This window comes from Castanea sativa, chromosome 1 (assembly GCF_040712315.1).
Source record: "Castanea sativa cultivar Marrone di Chiusa Pesio chromosome 1, ASM4071231v1".
NCBI classification, from domain to species: Eukaryota; Viridiplantae; Streptophyta; class Magnoliopsida; order Fagales; family Fagaceae; genus Castanea; species Castanea sativa.
This window is the reverse complement of record NC_134013.1, coordinates 1,148,913-1,173,333: the sequence shown is the minus strand read 5'-3', so window position 1 is coordinate 1,173,333 and position 24,421 is coordinate 1,148,913. Positions and strand designations below refer to the sequence as shown.

The 24,421-nt window shown below is 33.9% G+C and overlaps 1 protein-coding gene and 2 long non-coding RNA genes across 6 annotated transcripts; all 3 read left to right on the top strand.

Annotated features, from left to right (window-relative positions):
- The first annotated feature begins 3,551 nt into the window (after positions 1-3,551).
- Positions 3,552-7,270, top strand: LOC142622487 (calcineurin B-like protein 9). 2 transcript variants are annotated; one of them, XM_075795961.1, is made up of 10 exons: positions 3,552-3,834; positions 3,971-4,136; positions 4,478-4,560; positions 5,195-5,254; positions 5,953-6,061; positions 6,151-6,203; positions 6,354-6,434; positions 6,520-6,632; positions 6,777-6,866; positions 6,955-7,270. In XM_075795961.1, exons 1-9 carry the CDS (start codon positions 3,823-3,825, stop codon positions 6,829-6,831), a joined length of 732 nt encoding a protein of 243 aa, XP_075652076.1. In that variant the 5' UTR covers positions 3,552-3,822; the 3' UTR covers positions 6,832-6,866; positions 6,955-7,270. The 2 variants fall into 2 exon arrangements, with proteins under 2 accessions (XP_075652076.1, XP_075652075.1); XM_075795960.1 differs by having other exon boundaries at positions 6,777-7,270.
- A 2,774-nt stretch (positions 7,271-10,044) lies between these two features.
- On the top strand, positions 10,045-12,699 carry LOC142622200 (uncharacterized). Of its 2 annotated transcripts, XR_012841878.1 has the most exons (6): positions 10,045-10,213; positions 10,612-10,694; positions 11,361-11,420; positions 11,951-12,003; positions 12,120-12,200; positions 12,282-12,699. It is a non-coding gene; the product is annotated as an uncharacterized LOC142622200 (long non-coding RNA). The 2 variants fall into 2 exon arrangements; XR_012841877.1 differs by lacking the exons at positions 10,045-10,213; positions 10,612-10,694; positions 11,361-11,420 and having other exon boundaries at positions 11,651-12,003.
- An 8,873-nt stretch (positions 12,700-21,572) lies between these two features.
- LOC142621781 (uncharacterized) lies at positions 21,573-23,639 on the top strand. 2 transcript variants are annotated; one of them, XR_012841834.1, is made up of 3 exons: positions 21,694-21,749; positions 21,883-22,122; positions 22,903-23,639. It is a non-coding gene; the product is annotated as an uncharacterized LOC142621781 (long non-coding RNA). The 2 variants fall into 2 exon arrangements; XR_012841833.1 differs by lacking the exon at positions 22,903-23,639 and having other exon boundaries at positions 21,573-21,749; positions 21,883-22,438.
- Positions 23,640-24,421: the final 782 nt, after the last annotated feature.

Genomic DNA, 24,421 nt, shown 5'->3' with positions numbered 1-24,421 from the left:
CGCATTGTGTGTACACTCCCTTCACGGTTTTCTTCGTGCTCAAGATATAAGGAGTGATCCTCATGCTGAGACCCCACAGACTCCGTATGGTGTGGACCTGAGCCTACCATAATGCCAAACCTCTTAGAACACAAGAATCCCTACAGACGGCGCCAATTGTAAGAACACAATTCGAGCCTGGACCCACAATCAGAAGGGAGTGAGCCTGAAAAGCCCTTTTACAAAAAAAATTGTAGAGAGTGGGCTTGAAATCTAGGTTCTAATGATGTTTAAATAACAAAGAATGATGGGCTTTGGTCACAATGACACTTACAAGGAGTTGTTTATATGAATATGAATGAAAACTTCGCTTCGAACACAATCCGAGGATAATTTATATTACTGTTTCTCAAGATAGATTACAATTGTGGATAGTCAGATTTACAATGTACTTTTTCTTTTCCTCTCCAAAAATCCCCCCCTTTTACTGAAGGTCCCTTCTCTTTTTTATACTCACTCCTTATCCCCTTTTTCATCCTCCACCTCATGGTTAAACCGCTGCTTTAGATACTTGTCTCATTCATCTCCCCTGAAGTATCTGGAGATAGGGGCCAAGTTTCAAACCTGATGTTCAGGTCTCACTTCCCCATTAATGCGGCCAGAATATTAGTTGCAGAGCATTCAATGCGGGGGCAGTAGTAACAACTTTATCTTAGATATTCCACCACCCTTCTTCTTATCCTCCACGTGTACTGTGTTTTCCCTAACCTATAGGAATTTTCAGAACATAACTTGTGGATACCAAACAACCCTTCTCCTACCTCGGCTTCACCTAGCCGAGGATACAATCTTCCTCGAACATATTTATCTAGATATTATCTTTTCTTTATATAGTATTTTTCTATGAGTTAACATTCATATAGTTTCGGACCATCCTGTGTCCTCGGACTGGGCCCCTAGCTCGAAGAATACTCTTGGGCTAGCCCACATATATTTCTAGGCTCCATGACCCTACAAAGGTTATGATAAAACCTAGCTAGTATGTTATATAATAATAATAATAATAATAATAATAATAATAATAATAATAATAAGTTATGGTATTATCGTCTTTTATTAAAAAAAAATAATAATTATGGTATGACCTAGTATGCTTTATATATATAATAAGTTATCATATGACCTAGTATGCTCTATATATAATGAATTAAATTAAATTAACTTAAGGTGCTGATTAAAAATTTAATTTCTTCAATATAGTTCTCACATTATAACATCCCGATGTACCAAACCGACACTGTAACATAGAAAATGCATGTGACCACCAGTCACCAATCGTTAATTTATTATATTTCCTTACTCCTTTCTTCCTTTAGCCGATCTGGTCAGCAAATGCATAAAATTCCAAAAGAATTAACCTTACACGCAAACGGTAAGCCACCCACAAATCCACAATGGGTGCAAGACCCGTGTGGTAACTGGCAATCAAATGATTCAAATCTCAATCTTATCGACTAGTGTGTTCATTGTTACTATTTGAAGATCATGATCTGGATAGAATTTATATATTATTTTATCTTTCTAGTAAAAGGACGGTTGAAAATGAATTTATCAAGAAATTTATAATTCAACTAACAGTGCATGCCAGTTGAAAATGAATTTATCAAGAACTTTATAATTCAACTAACTGCATGTCATTTTTAACGAAGATATACAAAGTCAAAGATTCAAATCAATACCACAAGGACTTAAATTGTTGATTTTACGTTATACTTAGATGTTTTGATAAATGAAATGATAATGACCCATCTCACATAAATTTCTTTGCATTTATGATTTAACCCTTCGAGCTTTGCATTTTTATTTGTTCTCAATGATTGATATGAATAAATGGGTGCAAGACCCGTGTGGTAACTGGCAATCAAATGATTCAATCTCAATCTTATCGACTAGTGTGTTCATTGTTACTATTTGAAGATCATGATCTGTTTATGGATAGAATTTATATATTATTTTATCTTTCTAGTAAAAGGACGGTTGAAAATGGATGCCATTTTTAATGAAGATATACAAAGTCAAAGATTCCAATCATTTCTCTCCTCCCCTCCACCGACTTATTCCAATCATTCCAATCATTTTATTATATTTTCAATATAATAAAAACAACAAATGTCTAATAAGTCAATTGCATATTTTAAATACCACAAGGACTTAAATTGTTGATTTTACGTTATACTTAGATGTTTTGATAAATGAAATGATAATGACCCATCTCACATAAATTTCTTTGCATTTATGATTTAACCCTTCCAGCTTTGCATTTTTCTTTGTTCTCAATGATTGATATGAATAAAAGGGAAGAAGGGTAATATTCTAATCCTATAAGCATTTAATAGCTAATACCTACAATTTGTGGCATAAAGTTTTCTTTGTACTTCAATATATATTAAAGGGATTAAAAATATAATAGTTAAATAGGATAAATTTGTTTCTAAAAAAAAAAGAAAAAAAAGAGAGGATAAATTCTTTTGAATGTTGTTGATGATTATTTTTGTGAAAGATTAACCTTACCTTTTGCTTAACAACATAACAATTATTCAATTAATAGCTTTGATCCTTAAGCAAAATATGACCCTAGGGATGTCCCAAATTTGATATAAAACCTTGTCATCAAGTCTTACATTAACAACTCTTATTACTACCTCAACCACCTTACTTACTTGCTCAAAGTCTAAGTCATATAAGAGCAACATAATATAAATGGTGTCTTGGTGTACGTGATAGCACAATAGAGTCCTCTCTCTCTCAAATTCTTCTTCCTGCTATATGTATGAAATTATTAAGACTTAAAACATTATTCATATTTTCCTATCTTTTTCTTGTCTAGCACTTTTGGGCTTCTCTTTGCTATACATTACTAGCCTTTATTTGACAAGTATTGCGAATTTTACGCTTGACTCTCTTTGTTACTCTTATTGAACCCAAGGGGTGTTTGGGCCAATTTCCATTTGGCCAACAAATCTCTTACTTTGGAATAATGCTCCTTATGGAGAGAGCATTACTTTCAAAATATTTAGTAATTTTCCTATCAATATCGACCTAAGAAGCAACAATGAATGCAATAATAAATTCAAAAGTATAATCAACAAGGTAGGGATTATCAAAACAACAAACCATTTAATATAAAGATATTTTTGATATTGCTTATTTGAATTTTGAAGGGACAAGTCTTGTTTCTGCATTTATCTAAATTTATAGTTATCACTTGGATTTAAGTTAGATTGAAACTTTTGTTGTCTTGGTTCGATTCTCACTTAAGTTAATGATAAAGAGTAATTATCTTGCCGCAAATGCATCTATATTCTAAACCTATCTATACCAAGAACAAAGAATTAGTTAAAGACCCTGTAGCTGAATTGATACATTCTCATGCACAAAATACTTAAAAGTCTAGGAAAGAGATGGTTCGAGCTGCGGAGATAACTGTATATTGTAATTGTCTCTTAAAAAAAGAAAAAAGAATTAAAGTAGTAAAATCCATATTAATATGTGGACTTTCAAGTGCCACGCCCACACGAGTTGTATGATGAATGGGGTAGAGAACTGGGAAAACGATGGCGTCAGAACTCAAAACGTGGTGAACAAAACCACATAATAAAAAGACATTGGCGTCAACCCCGACGGAATCCCAATTGGGATTCCCTTTGTGTACTTCCTTAATTACTTTCTTTCCTCTTACAAGTTACATCATTACCTACAAATCTGAATCTATCAAATGTACGAGGTACAGCTAAAAACTCACCAAACTCAGACCTCATCAAACACGCACAGCTTTGTGCAAACATGGATTACTCGGTAATAATAATAATAATATAGCACCTTAGTTTTGCAGTTGGGTTTGGTTCTGTTTGCTTGTTTGTTTTGTTTTGTTTTGTTTTTTGGGAGACTTACTGTTTTGTATCAATATGAACGTGTTTTGTTTATTGATCAGGGATCGAGTTCTTTGACAATTGGCGAGCGTATCTGTGCGGCGTTTATACCGCTTATAGCGATATTTGAGGTTTTGATATTCACTTTCTCCGATTGCTTTGAGCCTCGGCAACCACGCCTCAAGAAATGCGCCAAAGAGATACCTCATTTAGCTAATGAAACCATCTGTAAGGACTTGAATTTCCTTCAATCCATTACATGACGTTTGTTTTTTTTTTTTTTTAAACTTTATTTAATAATCATATGACTTGTTTAGAATCTTTAGATAACTTAACTAGTCATAAATACTACATGTGAATGTAACGGGTCGAAAGAGATTCCTTCAAATTATGTCTAAAAAAAGATGTAATTTTGAATTGATGGATTTGCTTCATCGGATATCTCTAATTGTGAGTGTTTTGAAGGAGAAAAACTCTTGTGATTAGACAATTTTTCGTTTTGAAGATGTTGTTGGAATGTGCAATGTGGGTTTTGAATGGTTGTTTGTGGTTGTCTGTTAATGATGCAGTTACTATGAATGAAGTTGAGGCATTATACGAGCTATTTAAGAAGTTGAGTAGTTCAATTATCGATGACGGGTTGATTCACAAGGTAAATAGATTTTGATTGTTGGGAATTCTTCTGTTTAAAAAGTTGAGTATTTGGTCTGTGATTGCCATAATTTATTTTTTGTTTCAATTTTATTGGTATTTTCCCAAGAAGTAATGTGTATGTGTGTTTTTGGATGAAAATTGAAAATACAGCTTGTGTTATTGTGTGAGTTTATGATTAATGGAGTGGCAGTATGATTTTTCCCTTTTCATGGGTAATTAGCTGAAAAATTCATTGCTAGATAACATAATTAGGATGACCCAAATTATGAAATGTGAAATTAATACTTCAGATTGAGCAGACCAATATGCTTCTCTTGCTTGGACTTTATTGGGTCAGTGGGGGTTATGGCTTGGTTAAGAGGAGGAAAGTTTTAAGTGTTTCTTGAGGCAGTGAGACAAATCCATCCTAAAAAATTGGGTTTTTCTTATGATATGAACTAATTTTTCTTATGAAAGAGGGGGAAAAAAGCAAAAAGGACGTAGATTAACTATTATAAACGACCATCTTCCAATTTGAGTATGCAGTGCCATTGATTGATAATTTATGTACACATTAACATTTATCACAGAGTCACAAGGTTTAATTTTAATCAATGGTTGTATAGTTATAATTTAAGTTTGTTATCTTGTAGGAAGAGCTTCAATTAGCACTGTTCCAAACTCCAAGCGGTGAGAATCTTTTTGTGGACAGGGTAAATGGACTGGAACAACTTTTATCTTCTTCTTCTATTCTCTTCCCCTTCTGTTGTGAGCATTTTGGGAATTGCTTCAAATTTATTGGTTGGTGGTATGAAACTATGATAGTAGTAACAATTCAACAATTGAACTATAGTGATAATTTGTAGAGGAACAAAAGCCACAATTGGCTAATGCTATAGCTGTAAGCTCCAGATAAAAAACTTGTCTTATGCTTAGCACTGTTCAAAACTCCAAGCGGTGAGAATCTTTTTGTGGATAGGGTAAATGGACTGGAACAACTTCTACTTCTTCTCTCTTTCCCTTCAGTTGTGAGCATTTTGGGCATTGCTTCAAATTTATTGCTTGACAATTCAACAATTGAACTATAGTAAATTGTTGCATTGTTTTTAGTAAGGGATTATTTTTTTTACTTTTTGATCCTTCAATTACAAAAAAAAGTTGCATTTACTAGTTGCAGGTTGCAGCTATTTTTTATGCAGTTACTACTTACTAGTTGTTAAATTTTGAACCTCTGGTGGACTCCTAATACTAGATCCATTAGCTTTCTAGCTAGTTGCTGAAATTACATTCTAACATCTACACAAAAATTTGAGAAATTGAATGTTCTTTGTTTTCTTGTGATGTGAATCCATAGCAACCAATTCCTTTCTTTATTAGTCTATTTATTCAGCTACTACTTGTGCTTTTCTAGATTTTTGATCTTTTTGATGAAAAGAAAAATGGCGTCATTGAATTTGACGAATTTGTCCATGCACTCAGTGTCTTCCATCCCAATGCTCCCATGGAAGACAAAATTGAGTGTAAGTATTCAAGAGACAATCTTTTGTTTTATACAGTTGAGTGCAACTCATGGATTTATCCAATCTTGTTTCTTGTTGAGTCCTTGCAGTTGCATTCAGGCTGTATGATCTGAGACAAACTGGGTTTATTGAGCGGGAAGAAGTAAGTATACTCTGTAGTCTTTGGTTCTAAAACAATTATTGTCAAAAACTAAATTGTAAGCCATTTTGATTATGTTCCTGAAGGTACTGATTGTTGAAACCTTGAGTGCATATGTAAGCTTTTAGCTAAGCAGCCTTTGGTTGATATCAGGTTAAGCAAATGGTAATTGCCATTTTGATGGAATCTAATATGACATTGTCAGATGATCTTCTTGAGGCTATCATTGACAAGGTAAGCAAGCATTTATCCAAATTTGATTGTTCTAACTTATGTCATTGTTTGGAACACACTAATACTCATAAGATCACTCTTGCAGACATTTGCAGATGCTGATGCCGACAAGGATGGTAGAATCAATAGCGAAAAGTGGAAGGATTTTGTTCTTAGAAACCCAAACCTCTTGAAGAACATGACTCTTCCTTATTTGAAGTATGCAACTTGCACCCTTACATGCTATTTTACACCAATTAATTCTTTTACTCTTCTTTGAATCTATGTGCCCAACTATGTTGTTGATTCCATAAATCTTGAAGAAGTATTGACTGTGCTTGTTGATATTTGTACGTACTGCAGGGATCTGACAACAGTATTTCCGAGTTTTGTTTTTAACACAAAGGTTGAAGACTGAGAACCTAAAGTTCCATCAACAGAATCCTTATAAAGGTGTTCTAAGCTATAGTTCCATGCAGTGTTACTTTGATTGGCAAATTCAATGGATTTTGCTAATAAAAAGGGTTTTTAATCATGACAGATTGTTCATCATCGTTCATTACCCCTAAAAAGGGGTAGCCACTATGCTTTCTTTGGTGCAAAAAGGCCAGGAGAAGCTTTATAATTAAGCAGCACCATTCAAAGCATGCATTGTTCAGCCTGCAAAGAACTTACTCTTGTAATTAGTTTGTATAGCATTGTTGCCTCAAACTTTAGCCTTTTGGTTACCTTGTGTATGTGTGTGTTTTTTTTTTCCTGGGTAATCAAATGCTGCTGATTGTGTACAGAATCTGTCTCGATTTGTATAATGTTTATCTGATGCAATTTATATTACAGCTTGAAGTAGTCTTTCTTTAGTGGTTTTGGATGACCATTTTGTGATTTGCTAATTTGTTTGAAGTTGGTTAAAGTATAATTATACATAGAAAAAGTAAGGTTTTAAAAAATTTAGACATAACAAAATAAACTAACCGATCAATTAAAGCATGGCCAATATGTTTATCCTGAATATTCCTTGATTTTCTTTTTGATGATGTTCTCTTCTGTGGGCCTGATTAGTATGTGAAAATGGATTCAGATCCTCTAGAGTTCCTAGGGTACTCTACCAAGTAGAGTTCATTAAATCCTAACCACTCTTTAATGATTTAATGGTCTAAATTTTGCCATGTCAGCATTTCATTAACAATCATCTTAATTGTTTTGTTTACAACATTATTTTATTATTTCAAGAATATTATTAATGAAATGCTGACATGGCAAAATCTAAACCATTAAATCATTAAAGAGTGGTTATGATTTAATGAACTCTACTTGTAGAGTACCCTAAGAACTCTAGAGGATCTAAATCCTGTGAAAATTACATTTTCATTGCATATATTTCATTTTTTTTTAAGTTTATTTTATGAATATCTCATGAATTTGGGGATTATTGACACGTTTTCTAGCCTTGAAATAAATCACTTCTCAAATCATTGACATTTCGTCTTCAATTATTGTCTATGTCACTTTGCCGACTTAGTACCTTACGTAATACTAATAGATTCCTTGAATTATTCACCATTTTTTATTGCTAACGGTGAATTATTCACCAACCGAAGGTAAATTATTTACCATTTTTGTTGATAAAGGTGAATTATTCACCATTTTTTATTACCAATCTAGAACTAATTGAACTTCTAGGGTATTTTAATGCTGCACGGCTCATCATAGGGATTGAGAATGTTAATCTCTTCCTCTGTAAATATGACAAAGGTAGTTATAGGTTAGGGCTGCAAGTGTAGTTTGTAGCAGGGGAGATTATTGTGTCATTTGAGTGTTGTTGTAGTTACTGGGCAGCTTGAGTGCCTTGCTTTGTTTGAAGTTCTTTCTTCAAGAGTTTTTTACCAATAAAATTACTTATTCATTACAAAATAAAAATAAAAATAAAAATAAAATTGGCCCCCTACATTTAAAAAAAAAAGAGTGTAATACACTATGATATATTTGGTTTGCCCACTTTAACAAATATTCTAACTCTGCCACAAGCACACCAAACACAAATTAACACACCTGTGACCTAACAAATGCTAGTTTATTTTCAAGACAAGACCAACTTGACCAAGAATGTCTTCCCAAACAACCACTGATCTTGGGGTTCCAATTTCCAAAGCTACGATAATGTGTGCAAGACCCTTGTGGCATCTGTCAATTCGTATCTCAATCTAATCGACAAAGTGTGTTCATTGTTACTCTTTGAAGATCATGCTTTGTTCATGGATGGAAATTATTTATGATTTTACCTTTCTAATAAAAGGAAAATTAATGAAAACGGATTTTTTTTTCTACATCATCATTTTTCATCTAATAAAAGTATACAATTCTAATAGAATGGTTTATCGCATTATTTTAAATAACACAGGGATTTAAACATTTTTATTTTATAGTATAAGGGAGGTATTGATAATGATCCATATCACAAGAATTTCTTTGTATTTAACCCTTTGAGGGTTGCACTTTCTTTTTCGCAATGATTGATAGGAGGAAAAAAGAGGAAGCAGGGTAATATTCTAACCCCATAAGAATTAAACACCTACTAAGTGGCATATAATTTTCTTTGTACTTATTTCTATGATATCATGGTATCTTTTTTTAAAGGGATAATATTATATAATATCTTTCAAAGTGATAAGTCTACTTATGATTACATCATTCAAAAGTACAACCAATAAGGTATAAGGTAGTAGATCATCAAAAAGACAAATCATTTAATTTAAAGACATTTTTTAATAGTTAATTCAATTAGTAAATGGTTTTTTTATTTTTATTTTTTATCATGGTATAAACTTAGGTTCAAAATTTTATTTACACCAAAAGAATTTTGAACCTAAGTGTATAAAAGAATTTTATCTTTTGGTGTAGATAAAATTTCAAACCTAAGTGTATAAAAATATTGTTCAGCTCATTTGGTACAAAAATTTAAAAATTTAAATTAAATGAGATTTATGGTATAAAATTAAACTCTAGAATTTAATCCTTACTTCGTTTGATCTAGCTAAAGAGCTAGCAAATTCCATAAATTAAAATTCTTTAAAAAATAAAAGTAATAATAAGATAAGAACCATCTTACACATCTTTTATATCCTAGTATCCTACCCTATTTTACAAAAATTAAAGAGCTTCAATTTTTTTTAATAGATAATTCGATAGTTAAGAAATGAAGAATTCATATCCTTGGCTCTTTTTAATAATAATAATAATAATAATAATAAAAACAATGCACCACACAAGTCAATTAGGAATAAACAACGGCACTAGAACTCAAAATAAAAGAGTGTCGGCGTCAACCTCTACGGAATCACAAGTCCCGTCAATAAATTCATTTCTCTGTCCTTTCCTTGATTCCTTCCTCACCTTCCTTATTTTGTTCTCTTTATATCATTACCTGCAAATCTCCATCCATTAAAATATATATGTACGAGGTACAACTTCAAACTCTAACACAACAGACCTCGCCAAACCAAATATGGATTACTCAGTAGATACCACCTACTTTCGCCGTTGGTTTTAGTTTTTATTATTGGTGGGGGTGGCCTACTGTTTTTCATGCAATAATATATATGAATGATGTGTTTTGTTTATTGTACAGGGATCGAGTTCTTTGACAATATGCGAGCGTGTATGTGTGGCGTTTGTACCGCTTATAGCCATATTTGAGTGTTTGATATTCACTTTCAAGGGTTGCTGCTAGTGCAGGCCACCACGGCTCCAGAACTGCGAGAACCGCTTTGAAGAGATAGCTCCCTTAGCCAGCAAAACCATTTGTAAGCGCTTTCTGAAAGTTCTTTCAACTCATTGAGTGGCTGTATATACTTATGTTATAGTTTATTATAACATAAGATTTTTGTACTGCACTTTTTCGTGTTTGCAAAAAAAAGTATATGATATATATTATTATAATATCAATTGTTCTTAAATTTTTTAATTATTTTTCTTTTTTTCATACAATAATCACCATCTACCATCTTTCTTCACTGTCTATAAATGTAAAGAAATAATAAAAATTTATTTTGCATAAACTACTATCGTAACTTGTATATTTGCAAAAGCATTAGCATAACTAGTTTATAATCTGACGTAGGTGATTTTTGGGCTATATTAACTATATTTTCAGCTTTATGTTATTTTATATGAGCTAATGCATATGTTCTTAACGATGCAGTTACTGTGAATGAAGTTGAGGCACTATACGAGCTGTTTAAGTAGTTGAGTAGTTCAATTATTGACGATGGGTTGATTCAAAAGGTAAATAGACTTTGATTGTTGGGAATTGGTCTGGTTGTGTTATTTTTTTGCTGGATGATGCATTTCAGGATTCCTTTTTTTTTTTTTCTTCCTTCATTTGGCCTGTGATTGCCATAAGTTACTTTTTGTTTAAGATGAGTATTTAAGCTTAGAAGTTCACAAATGACTAATGTGTGTGTGTTTTTTGGATGAAAATAAAACTTATTGTTATGTCTAAATGGAGAGGTAGTATGGTTTTTCGCTTTTCATGAGTAATTAGTTGACAAGTTCAGTGATACATGGTATAATTAGGATGACCAAGTTATGAAAATTGAAATTAATACTTCAGATTGGACTTTTATTGGGTTGGTGGGGGGTTAAGGCTTGGTTTAGAGGAGGATTTGGTTTAGTGTTTCTTGAGTCAGTGAGACAAATCTATCCAAAAAAATTTAGGTTTGGCTGATGATGTGAACTTATTTTTTTATTAAAGAGAGAAAAAAAAGAAGCAGAAAGGGCATACATAATCAATTGGCCTTTAAAACTTATATACATGGTCATCATCCAATTTGAGTATGCAGTGGTATTGATTGATAGTTTATGGACACATTAACATTGATCACATATTCAAAAGGTTTAATTTTAATCAATAGTTGTATGTAGTTACAATTTATGTTTGTTATCTTGTAGGAAGAGCTTCATTTAGCACTGTTCAAAACTCCAAGCAGTGAAAATCTCTTTCTGGACAGGGTAAATGGACTGTTACAACTTTTATTTTTTTCTTCTACCATCTTCCCCTTCTGTTGTGAGCATTTTGCTTCAAATTTATTGCTTGGTGGTATTAAACTATGATAGTAGTAACAATTCAACAATAGAACTATAGTAATAGTTTGTAGTGGAATAAAAGCCACATTAAAAAAAAAAAAAAACTTTTATAAAGATAACAAGTTTCCCTTGGTACTGGTACAGAAATAGAGTTTGTCTATTGCTTTACTGTAAGCTCCGGATAAAAGAGATTTTACGAGTGAATATTAGTTTCTCTCTCTCTAAAATATATTCAACTATTACTTGTGCTCTTCTAGGTTTTTTATCTTTTTGATGAAAAGAAAAATGGTGCCGTTGAATTTGACGATTTTGTCCATGCACTGAGTGTCTTCCATCCCAATGCTCTCATGGAAGAAAAAATTGTTTGTGAGTGTGCAAGAGACAATCTTTTGTTTTATACAATCAACTGCAATTCATGGGTCCATCAATCAGTGTTTCTTGTTGAGTTCTTGCAGTTGCATTCAGGCTGTATGATCTGAGACAAACTGGCTTTATAGAGCGAAAAGAAGTAAGTATACTTTGTAGTCTTTGGTTCAATAGAATTTTTTTCAAAGACTAATGCCTAAGCCATTTTATGTTCCCCAAAGGTTCTTTTAGCTAAAGACAGCCTTTGGTTGATATCAGGTTAAGCAAATGGTAATTGTCATTTTAATGGAATCTGGTATAACATTGTCAGATGATCTTCTTGAGGCTATCATGGACAGTGTAAGAATATATCTAAATTTGATCATTCTAACTTATGTCATTGTTTGGAACACACTAGTACTCATAAGATCACTCTTGCAGACATTTGCAGATGCTGATGCCGACAAGGATGATAGAATCAATACCGAAGAGTGGAAGGATTTTGTTCTTAGAAACCTAAACCTCTTGAAGAACATGACACTACCTTATTTGAAGTATCCATGTCTTTACATTATATTTCTGTCCCCCAATTAATTCATTTACTCCTCTTTGAATCTATGTGCCTACCCAACTATTTTGTTGATTCCAGAAATCTTATACTGCTGTGCTTGTTAATATTTGTAACATACTCCAGGGATCTCAGTCTGGCAATAGTATTTCCAAGTTTCACTTTTAACACAAGGATTGAAGATTGAGAACCTCAAGTTTTTTCACCAAAGGAGTCCTTAGAAAGGTGTTTTAAACTGAAGTCCCATGCACTATTGCTCTGATTTGGCAAATTCAATGGATTTTGCTTTTAAAAAACTTTTTTGATTTATGACAGATTGTTCATCTTCATTCATTATTGCTAAATTTAAACTCACTCTTATTCTCTCAAACGAATCTCTCTCAATCTCTCTGTAACTAGAAACTAAGAACAGAGACAAGAAAATGAATTGGAAGAACTATATTATTATTGATATGAAAGAGTACAATACAAAATACATCAACAAGTGAATAGATATATACACACACACACACACACACATATCAGAGGAAGAAGATGAGAGAAAACCCAGAGAACACTGGTATAACAAACTTGTAACCACCTCACACGTGCATAAGGTAACTAATCTTTCAATCCTCCAATAACTGAAAACGACTCTGTTGGGTTTTAATGAGAAACGACACCATTGCACTTTAGGCGTGTTTTATATTTAAGAACTTTAGCAGACGACATTGTTTTGGAGGATTGAGAACTAGCCGTTGCTGCTTCTTCAAGATTTAAATCTGAGCGTGCACTGTCATCTCCCCTTAAACGAATGGGGAACTTCCACATGAGTTTGGAAGTAAGCCAATTAAACCGAGGAGAAGAAAGGCCCTTGGTAAACAAATCAGCAAGTTAATCGTGGGTGGAAATGAATTTAATCAACAAATCATGCCTGAGAACCTTTTCACAAACAAAATGATAATCCACCTATATGTGCTTAGTCCGAGCATGAAAAACTGGATTGGAGGCAATGGCCAAAGCACTAACATTGTCACACCAGAGAACAGGAGGACGAGGAAGAAAAACACCAAAATCTCTAAGAAGCATACGAAGCCAATACAATTCAGCTGCAGTTGAGGCCAAGGCACAATACTCAGTCCCTGTGGAAGAGCGAGATACAGTGCATTGCTTCTTAGCAGACCAAGTAATGGGGAAATTACCAAGAAACACTACCATGCTAGTGATAGAACGTCTGTCCACAGGATCCCAAGCCCAATCGGCATCACTATAAGCAGATAAGGTAATAGGCCCTGGAGTAAATGCAATCCCAAAATGAAGAGAACCTTGAAGATATCTCAAAATCCTTTTAGCAACCTGATGGTGATTTTGAGTAGGATTACACATATGTTGACAAGCCTGTTGGACAACAAAATAAAGATTTGGCCAGGTGAAGGTGAGGTATTGTAAAGCCCCAACCAAACTTCTAGAGGACTTAGGATCAGACAATAGTGGGCTGTCATCAGGAAGGAGATGATGATTAGGGGAACATGGGGTTTTACAAGGCTTGCAATCTGTCATGCCAAATTTTAGAAGTAGATCAGAGGCATATTTGGACTGATGCACAAACAAACCAGTAGAGGTATAATCAATTTGGAGACCAAGAAAGTAGTGAAGCAATCCAAGATCCTTGAGGTCAAACTCTGTGCCCAAAAGCTTGATGATGGAAGCAACAAATGAAGAGCTATTACCAGTGATGATAATATCATCTACATAGAGCAACAAATACACAATGAAAGAGTGATGCTTCAAGATGAATAGATCACCATTAGCAGCTGAAGCATAGAAACCCACATGAAGCAGCTGAGAGGTAAATCTCTCAAACCAAGCCCTAGGAGCTTGTTTGAGACCATAAAGAGCTTTGTGAAGAAGGCACACATGGTTGGGAAAATCAGGATCAACATAACCTTGAGGTTGAGCCATAAAGACCTCTTCCTTAAGGACACCATGTAGAAAAGCATTTAACACATCTAATTGTCTCAAATCCCCACCATGTTGCACAACCAATGCCAGAAGAAGTCTAACAGTAACAGGTTTGACAACTGAACTGAAGGTTTCATCATAATCCAACCCATACTGTAGATAGCCCCTAGCCACCAATCTTGCCTTATACCTTGCAATAGAACCATCACTATGCCTCTTAAGTTTATAAACTCATTTGCAAGTCACAACATTCTTATGTGGAGGAAGAGGAACCAAAGACCAAGTGTGTTGCTTCTGTAAGGAGTGAAACTTAGCATCCATGGCAGCCACCCATTGAGGATGCTTAGAAGCAATGTTGAAGGAAGGAGGTTCTACCTCAATATAGTCACATTGGACTTGCATAACTCTAGGCTTATATATTCCATGCTTAGACCTTGTGATCATAGGATGGGCATTAGTAGAAGAAGGAGCAATACTAGTGGACACAAGATTGGAAGGGGATAAAGGAGGTTGGACAAAATCTGGAAGCACAGGTAAAGAAGGAATATGTGTAGCAGACACTGAGGAAAGGGTGTCAATAGGAGCGAGAACAACAGGAATAGGACTGGAAGAAGAAAGAAATGAGGGAAGTAAAAAGGAGACCAAATCAGTATCTAATGGAAGGGAAGACGAGTTAGAAGAACAACAGATGGAGAGGGAGCAGAAGTAGGAAGAGGAGGCATAAGAAGAGACAACCAATCAGATAAGGAAGAAGAAAAAGGAACATGAGGATTAGTAGCAAAAGGAAAAAGAGTCTCATTAAACAGAACATGACAAGCAATATATATCCTGTTTGAAGTAGGATCAAGACAAATGTAACCTTTGGACATGGGAGGATAACCAAGAAATACACATGGGGTAGACGTAGGTTGTAATTTGTTTTTATTATAGGGTCTCAAGAAAGGATAGCAAGCACACCCAAAAGCCTTAAGAGCATGAACAGATGGAGTTTTAGAAAATAATTTCTCCCAAGGAGAATGAAATCCCAGCACAGAAGTAGGAAGCCTGTTAATAAGGTAAATTGCAGTTGTGAAAGCATAGGACTAGAAATTAAGAGGAAGATGTGAGTGATAAAGGAGAGCAAGAGCTATTTCAACGACAAGTCTATGTTTCCTTTCTGAAATGCCATTCTGCTCAGGGGTATGAGGGCAGGAAGTTTGATGGAGAATACCATGGGCAGAACAATAGGATTGAAATTCAGCATTAGTATATTCAGAACCATTGTCAGTCTTTAAAATTTTAAGTTTGGAATTATGCTGAGTTTCAACCATAGACTTGAAATGCTTAAAGATAGAAAGAACTTCACTCTTAGATTTAAGAAGAAACAGACAAGTAAAACGAGTGTAGTCATCAACAAAGAGCATATAGTAATTAAAGCCAAGTAAAGAAGTAATTGGAGAGGGACCCTAAACATCACTATGCACAATTTCAAGAATTGAAGTGGATACAATTTGAGATTTATTCAAATGAAGTCTGTGCATCTTAGCACTTATACAATATTCACAAAAGGAACAAACCTCATTAACCATGGACAAAGAAAGAGATGAAAATACATTCTTGAGAACAGAATATAAAATCCTAGAATTAAGATGACTAAGTCTGTGATGCCAAAGAAGAATCTGATGTGGTTTAACAGACACAAAAGCAGAAGACTTGAAATGATTCAATGATGAAGATAGGTCAGAGATGGATGGAATAAGATAGACTCCATCTCTACTCAACCCTACATAAAGGATCTTCCCCATTGGCAAATCCTGAATTAAGACCTGTGGGCATCAAAGTAACAAAAAACATTATTTTGGAGGCTAAGTTTATGAACAGACAAAAGATTAGAAGCAAGGTCAGGCACCCTTAGAATATTATCAAGCCTAAAATTATGAGTTGAGTTTGAAGCTTACCATTTCCAATGTGAGTGACTGGTAGTTCCTGACTATTTCCCACAATGACAGTCTCATTGCTTTGGACAGGTTGTTGATGAAGAAACAATTGTGACAAATTGGGAGTCACATGATTTGAGCAGCATGTGTTAGTAAGCCAAGAGTTGGAAGCCTGAACTTGAGTAGCATTGGCCACCAAAGAAGCAAGTTTGGCAGGGGCATGCCTTCCTTGATATGCAAAATCCATGCGATGATAACAATCAAGAGCTGTATGGCCATTCTTTCCACAAATCTGACAAATAAGCCTACTAGATTGACCTTGATTATTGGAAGACTTAGCTTGATTAAAAGGCTGAAATTGAGATGAAAAATTGTGACTGCCAGGATTAAAGTTCTGAAATTGAGAACCACCAAAGTTGGAATAGTTATCTCCACTAAAGTGAGAATTCATTCCACCAGAATTAGGACCATGTCCACAAGCACCTCTCCCTCTTTGGTTTTGGTTCCTACCTCCTCTTCCTTGAGGAAAACCTTGTGAATGAAAGTTTGCAGCGATAGGCATAGAAGCTGGATCAACAACATTAGATCTATTCTTAATCACTCTCTCTTCATCATTGAGTAATGCATTCAATTCCTCCACTGACAACACATTACTCCTAGTTCTAATAGCCGAGCTAAAAGAATCATAATCAAATGGAAGACCATCAAGAATAATGTAAAGAAGCTCCTCATCATCCACAAACACAAACACAGTAGCTAACCTATCATGAGCTTGCTTAATCTTCTGAAAATAACAATAGAATCAACCCCTTTCTTGATTGCATTCAATTCATTACGAAGACTCATGACATGAGACCTAGAAACTTATGCAAATCTCTTCTCTAACACTCTCCAAACTCCTCTAGCAGATTTTTGCCCAACTGTGAGAGCAAGAATCGCAGGGGAAAGAGTTGAATTCAAGAAAGTGAACATGGCTTGTTCACGATTCTTCCAAGCTATAAATGCTAGATTGATTTCATTAGTAAAAATACCAGATGAATCCTATCTAGAGCAGTGATTGAATCATCAAGAACATCAATCATTGAATATGTATCAAAAATTACTTCAATTTGATGTTTCCAAACAACATAATTCCCATAGTCAAGCTTCATAGTCATCATAGATGACATGTTTGATAGCAGCATCAACGAGGAATTCATAGGAAAACTTGAAGTAGCCATAGCAGGCACAACACTTGAAAAAGACGATGAAGAAGATGAATTAGATTGAGTAGAAGCCATTGATATGGATCAAAGCTCTGATACCATGTAAAATCACTCTTATTCTCTCAAACGAATCTCTCTCAATCTCCCTGTAACTAGAAACGAAGAATAGAGACAAGAAAATGATTTGGAAGAACTTTAGTATGATTTATATGAAAGAGTACAATACAAAATACATCAACAAGTGAATAGATATTTATATATATATACACACACACACACACACACATCAGAGGAAGAAGATGAGAGAAAACCCAGAGAAGAATGGTATAACAAACTTGTAACCACCTCACACGAGTCATTACGGATCCTCACACATGCATAAGGTAACTGATCTTTCAATCCTCCAATAACTGAAAACAACACCGTTGGGGTTTAATGAGAAACGACACCATTGCACTTTAGGCGTGTTTTATATTTATGCACTTTAGTAGACGACATTGTTTTGGAGGATTGAAAACTAGTCATTGCTGCTTCTTCAAGATTTGAATCTGAGCATGCACTATCATTAAAAGGGAGTAGCCACTGTGTTTCTGTAGGGCAAGAAAGGCCAGGATGGTGGCATTAGTTAGAAAATTATGATTAAACCCACCAGCTAGGCAGTTCAATGCACGTAGAACTTACTCTTGTAATTAGTCTGTAACTTTGTATGGTATTGTTGCCTCAAATTTAGCCTTTTTGGTTGGTGAAAATGGCCAAATACCACATTTTTACAAGCTTTACGGCAATCTAGCACTGTTTTGAAAATATTTAGCAATCTACCACTTTTTCAACACTTGAACTTCATAAAATCGAGTTTTAAACAGTACTCGAGTTTAGTGAACTCAAGTTCCTAGTGAGTTTAGTGAACTCACCAGTGTGGCACTAGTTGAATTGGAATTTTGCACATTAAAAATGCCACCTGAAAATTGATGGTGCTAAACTCAAGTTTTGTGTTAAGTAAACTCGAGTTTCTTGCACTTGAGTACTGTGTTATTTACATACATAGTAATCGAGCTCCTTAAACACGAGTCAAGGTGGCGTGTGAGTTGTTTGGTTACAAAGCTCTACTTACACATCTTACAGGTTTTTCCTTGTTAAATTCACCTAGGCCACTGCTTATCTAAATGTCTTAGAACGAGGTCCTTGGTTCGTGGGCAAAAACTATCTGTCGGTGTATAAATGGGAACCTGAATTCCAAGCAGCAAAAGCCAAGGTGGCCTCCTTGGTTGCATGGATTCGGCTACCGAATTTACCCATTGAATTTTTTCATCCTGACATCTTATGCACTATAGGGAATAAGATAAGGAGATTCATTAAAAAGGAAACCATCACGAATACCATTGCTAGAGGATCAATGGCGGTTCTAGAAATTTTTCTCAAAATATTCTTTAAGAAGCATAAATTATACAATCTAATTAAAAGAGAAATTCATATATTGACAATAACAACAATAAAAAAAAAAAACATGCAAATAAGTTTACAAGTTTTCATATTTTGAAATCGTTACATGATAGTTTTATTATAATTTTTTGGACTTGCTATGTTAGAATATATATATATTTTTTCAGATTTTAGTTCAATTTTTTTTTTAGTTTTTTCTTTTTGCTTGAAAGCTCCAATATTTTGTTAAAGTAGAAAAAATAATAGAGTAAAGTTTAATTTTATTGGCATAAAAAAAAAAGTCAAAAACCATAATTTCGTTCTTATATTTTCACGTGATTTTCACTTTGGTTCATATCTTTTATTTTTGCCGCTTTTAGTTACTAAAATAAATAAAAAAAACGATCTTGTTTTTGCCTCTACCGTCAGTGCCCTAACGGCAAAGTCTTAAGTGACAGACAAAACACCCTACTAGCTAACGTGGCGATGATGTGGCGATTATTTGGTATTTTTATATACCACATCAGCATTTTAATTTCTTTTTAAAGTCATGTCAGATATTTTAAACCAAAAAAGAAAATAAATTTAAAAACAATACTTAAATTTTTTTTTGGAAGAACAAGATGAACTAGAACACGTGTTCTTCATTTTCTTCCCCCAACTAAGCTTGACTAGAAAATTAAAATTTTATATTTTCTTTTCTTTTCGTGCATTTTATTAGCATCTAAACCCATAAATCACTCAAATTTACAAAATAAAAAGATATGCCCGTAAAAATTTACAAAACATAGAGACATTTAACTATGGATTCAGATAAGGTGCAATACTTAGGGTATTGCACCTTGTACAATTCACCCATTTCCTCTCATAATTTTTTTACTTCTTAACTTTAACTCTCTAACTTTCTTTTAATATATTTTATTTAATAGTTAAGCACCTTATCTAAATCCTTTAACTATTACCCTTAGACATTCAACAAGATTTTCTTATCCTCTAAAACCAAACACACAAACACAAAACTCAAAGCCGATTCATCAATAAACTACACCAAAACACAAGTCAATTCTCATCAATTTCAGATCTGGTCAGCCACTACCAATTTGAGAAAGAGGGAGAGAAGATGAGATGATAGGCGACCTGGGATTCGGCCATGGGTCTTCAGCCATGGATTTAGAGAAGATGATAGGCCATGGGTTTTCAGTCATGAGATGGATCCGCTGGAAACGGGGTCAAAATGCTTCAAAACCTCCCATTTGTTTTGAGTGGTTGAATCTCCATTGTTCACATTTTCAGCACCCTTTATAGTAGATATAGGTTGTCCATCCACCAAGCCACGCTTAATTGTGTAAAATCCAAGTTCCACGTCTGCAGACCCCCTGACCAGAAACCTTTCCTCCGGATCTATGTCTATGGACCATACTTCACTATGATGACCACTAACTATTTGCATACAGTGCTGGGTTTCAAGATCCCACACTCTCGAGATCCCATATTTCATTATTTTTATCTGATGTTGTTTTTAAAAAAATTAAATTGAAGACCATCTTCAGCTCGTACGAAAAAAATAATGAAAGTAAAAAAAAAATATATATATATATATATATATATCTAAGTTTTGTTTTTTAATTTTTTTTGTTTAAATTTTCTGACATGATTTAAAAAAAAATTAAAATGCTGATTTGATATAAAAAGATGTTAAATAATATTTTTTTAATAATATTTTATTCGTTACATTAGTGCCACGTCAATTAGCAGAGTGTTTTGTATGTCACTTAAAATTTTGTCGTTAGGGTATTAATGATAAGGACAAAAATGAGAGAAGAACTAAAACTGAAAAAAAAAAAAATATATATATATATAGACTAAAATTAGAATTGGGTAAAAATATAATAACAAAAATGTGATTTTTGCCATTAAGAATGTTCTTAAATTTTTTTTAAAAAGTAAAAAAATATAATATTATAAATTATTATATATAAAAAAAAATTTCAAGTCATACCAGGCAGTGCCGACACCAGGCAATGCCGACGCCCCTGTAGAGGATGTGACAGGAAGTGTGTCAATCTAAGAGAGAAATCTTATACTGTACTAGGACTCAACGGGTTTTGTTTCATCCCGGAGTCGTGCGGTCAATAGTCGTCCAGCAGTCTGGCCTTTTGTTTTTGTTCCAGCTGTTGGGCTCTCATTGGGTTTTTTTGTAGTTTTTAATTGCGTTGTTGTGGTGTTGCTCTCAGAGCTCTGTTTTAATGTTACGTGTTGTTGTATGGGTCTGTAATCGTGACGTGTAAAGTCTCTTTTTTTTATCCAACAAATTCGTTTTTGAAAAATTTTTATCAAAAAAATTGTCAATTTTTTTTTTAATTTTTAATAAATTTGTTTTTAAAAATTCTATATTATTACGTGCCTTCAGGCATACATTAGTAAAATAAATAAATAAAGTTGATAGTTAAAATTTGAAGAATTAAGCTGGTTTAGTTTCTAAGTTTAAAATTATATTTCTACATTTTAAATAATATTACACACATTTTCATAAACATACTTTTTAAAATATTACAAAAATTTCATCCTAACTACAAAAATTCCCTCTAAAACAACTCTGCCAACCACCGCAAACTCTTTTTTCCGTAAAAAAAAAATTTCATTGGCTCTTTTATAAAAAAAAGACTTAACATACAAGTCAATTAGAAATAAATGGCGCTAGGCCGTCAACCTCTACGGAAGACAAGTATCGTCAATCAATTCATTTCTTTTTGTCCTTTCCTTCCTCACCTTCCTTATCTTTCTCTCTTTACATCATTACCTGCAAATCTGTAACGAGGTATAACTTCAAACTCTCGTTAAACCAAACATGGATTATTCAGTAAATACCACCTACTTTCGCCGTTGGTTTTAGTTTTTAATTTTTTATTATTGTTGGGGGTGGCTTACCGTTTTTCATGCAATAATATATATATATATATATATATGAATGATGTGTTCTGTTTATTGTACAGGGATCGAGTTCTTTAACAATATGCAAGCGTGTCAGTGTGGCGTGTACATCGCTTACAGCCATATTTGAGTGTCTGATATTCGCTTTCAAGGGTTGCTTCGAGTGCAGGCCACCACGCCTCCAGAACTGCGGGAACTTCTTTGAAGAGATAGCTCACTTAGCCAGCGAAACCATCTGTTAGCACTTTTTGAAAGTTCTTCCAACTCATTGCGTAGCAGTCTATATATGTTATTTTTTAATGGTACGATTTGTTTGGATAATTTAATGTCTATTAGTTTAGTATTTAATCTATTATATATACTCACGTTAGAGCTTGTAAATTCACAAAAGATTACTCAAACTGTCTCTAATCCTTGTTCTATGCCGGTGATCTATGTGTGAGATAGAGGGAGAGAAATTTGTGTGTGTAAGAGAAAGAGAAAGAGGGAGAAGTGGAGATATGTTCAAAATGTTGTGGAGATCAAGAACTAGAAAAACAAAAAGTCAAAAAAAAGTGAAGGCAGATATAGAGGTAAGCGTCCGTGCGCGGAGGAGAAAAAACAAGAGAAAAAAAAGAAGTGTAAATGATAAAAAAAAGAAAAAAAAAAAAAAAGGAAAAATAATATAAAGAATAAGTGTGCGTTTTACATTGATGAAAGTTGTCAGCTTATTTTATTATTTAATTTATTTTTGCTATTATTTATGGACTCCATTACACTTTTTGGCTATATTTATAGGTCTTAGAGCAACCACACCAGATCAGCTAAAATCCTCTAAAATAGAAAAAAGTACAACTTTTACATATTTTGTGCAAAAAAACACCCACATCAGTGGGTGTAAAAATTGATAAAAATGTGCAAAACCATAAATGAGCTACAGTACCTGTGTAAATATACACGGGTACTGTAGCACATGTATAAGTTATTTTATTAATTTTTTCTCTCTCCACCTCACTCTCTTTTTCTCTCGGATTGCTGAATCCATTGAACTGCTGATCCATCCTCCACTGATCTCCTCCACTAATCTCCGTTGCTCTCTTAAGTCTCGCCACAGCTGTGCCACCGCCGATCATCTCACTCACCGCTGCTCACCCCGATCGTCGCTGCTCACCCCGATCGTCGCTGCTCACGCCGATCGCTGCTACATCAACGATCACTGCCGCTACATCAACGATCTGATCGCCGCTACATCAACGATCTGATCGCCGTTGCTTTCGCCTCGCGTCGCCGCTGCTGTGATCGCCGTTGCTTTCGCCTCGCCTCGCCGCTGCTCTAATCGTTAATGATTTTGCCTCGTGTCGCCGCTGCTTTCACCTCGCCGTTCTCTGATCGCCGCTACTCTGATCGTTGATGTAGCTCAATCTTTGTTTGGTGGTTTTGTGATTTTGATTCGTGGATTTTGATGGTTTTGATTTGTGGGTTTGATGATTTTGATCAGTGGGTTTGGGATTTTGATCAGTGGGTTTGGGATTTTGATCAGTGGGTTTTGATTAGTGGGTTTTGATGATTTTGATTAGTGGTTTTGGGATTTTGATGGTGGGTTGATAATGGAGGCTGGCTTGATGGTGGTGGTTGTGTGGGTTGTTGATGGAGGCTGATTTCGCTGCTCTGAGCGTTGACGGTGGTTGGGTGTTGATTCAAGAATGAATATTTTATTTGTATAAACGTGTATAATAGACAAACTGATGTGAGGATTTTGTAAAAGTGACAGTGTAAAATAAAAAAAGTAAGTTTTTTTGTGTAAAATAGACGGAATCTTTTAAAAGAATTGATGTGGTTGCTCTTACTGTACTATTTTAGCTAACTTTTACCTTTTTCTATAATACTTTCAGGAAAAAAATTTTAGTTTCAGCAAAATAAGCGGATCCTAAACAGACCCTAAGAAATCAAAATTGAGAAATGTTATTACAATATTTTCACAATACTTTCACAATATATTTTAAGTGACAGATTGTTATTAGTTGATATTGGCGAGTAAAAAAATAATTTAAGTAGTAAGTTCAAATTAGAATTAGTAATAACTTACTATATAAGATTTTGTTGTGAAAATATTGCGAAAAAATGTTATAGACACGACACTTCTCATTTAAAAAAATATAAAATTGTTAATGTTGTTTGAAATTTGAGAAATATAGATTTTATGAATGAACAATGAAATATTAAAAAAAAGAATGAAGATATAATATTTTAATGGAATAGAGAAAAAGATAGAGTCTATGGGAAAGTGTATTTAAAAAAGTAAGTAGGTAAAAGGAAAAAGTCATTGTTCATTCTCCAAACCGTACAAAAATTTAGAGAGACTGTTGGAGATGCTCTTATAGTTTGTTAGGGACATATTTTATGTAAATTGGTTAATCTTTTGACAAAACGTACTTTACTTGTAATTTGGTAGATCTAGGATGGGTTTAATACTTCAAGAAATAAGTGTTCAAGTTACGTATTGAAGTCATGCAAATTTGACCAAGAAACAAGTGAAGAAAGTGTTGTTTTTTAAAGCTCTATAAAAGTCTCGATAGAATTCTTTCTATCGAGAATTAGTGTTGAAGCTTGATAGATTCTTGA

Excerpts from the sequence above, each read along its gene's own strand:
- LOC142622487 (XM_075795961.1), top strand. Across the intron at positions 6,062-6,150 it reads CATGGAAGACAAAATTGAGT|TTGCATTCAGGCTGTATGAT; the intron begins GTAAGTATTCAA and ends GAGTCCTTGCAG. Across the intron at positions 6,204-6,353 it reads GGTTTATTGAGCGGGAAGAA|GTTAAGCAAATGGTAATTGC; the intron begins GTAAGTATACTC and ends GGTTGATATCAG.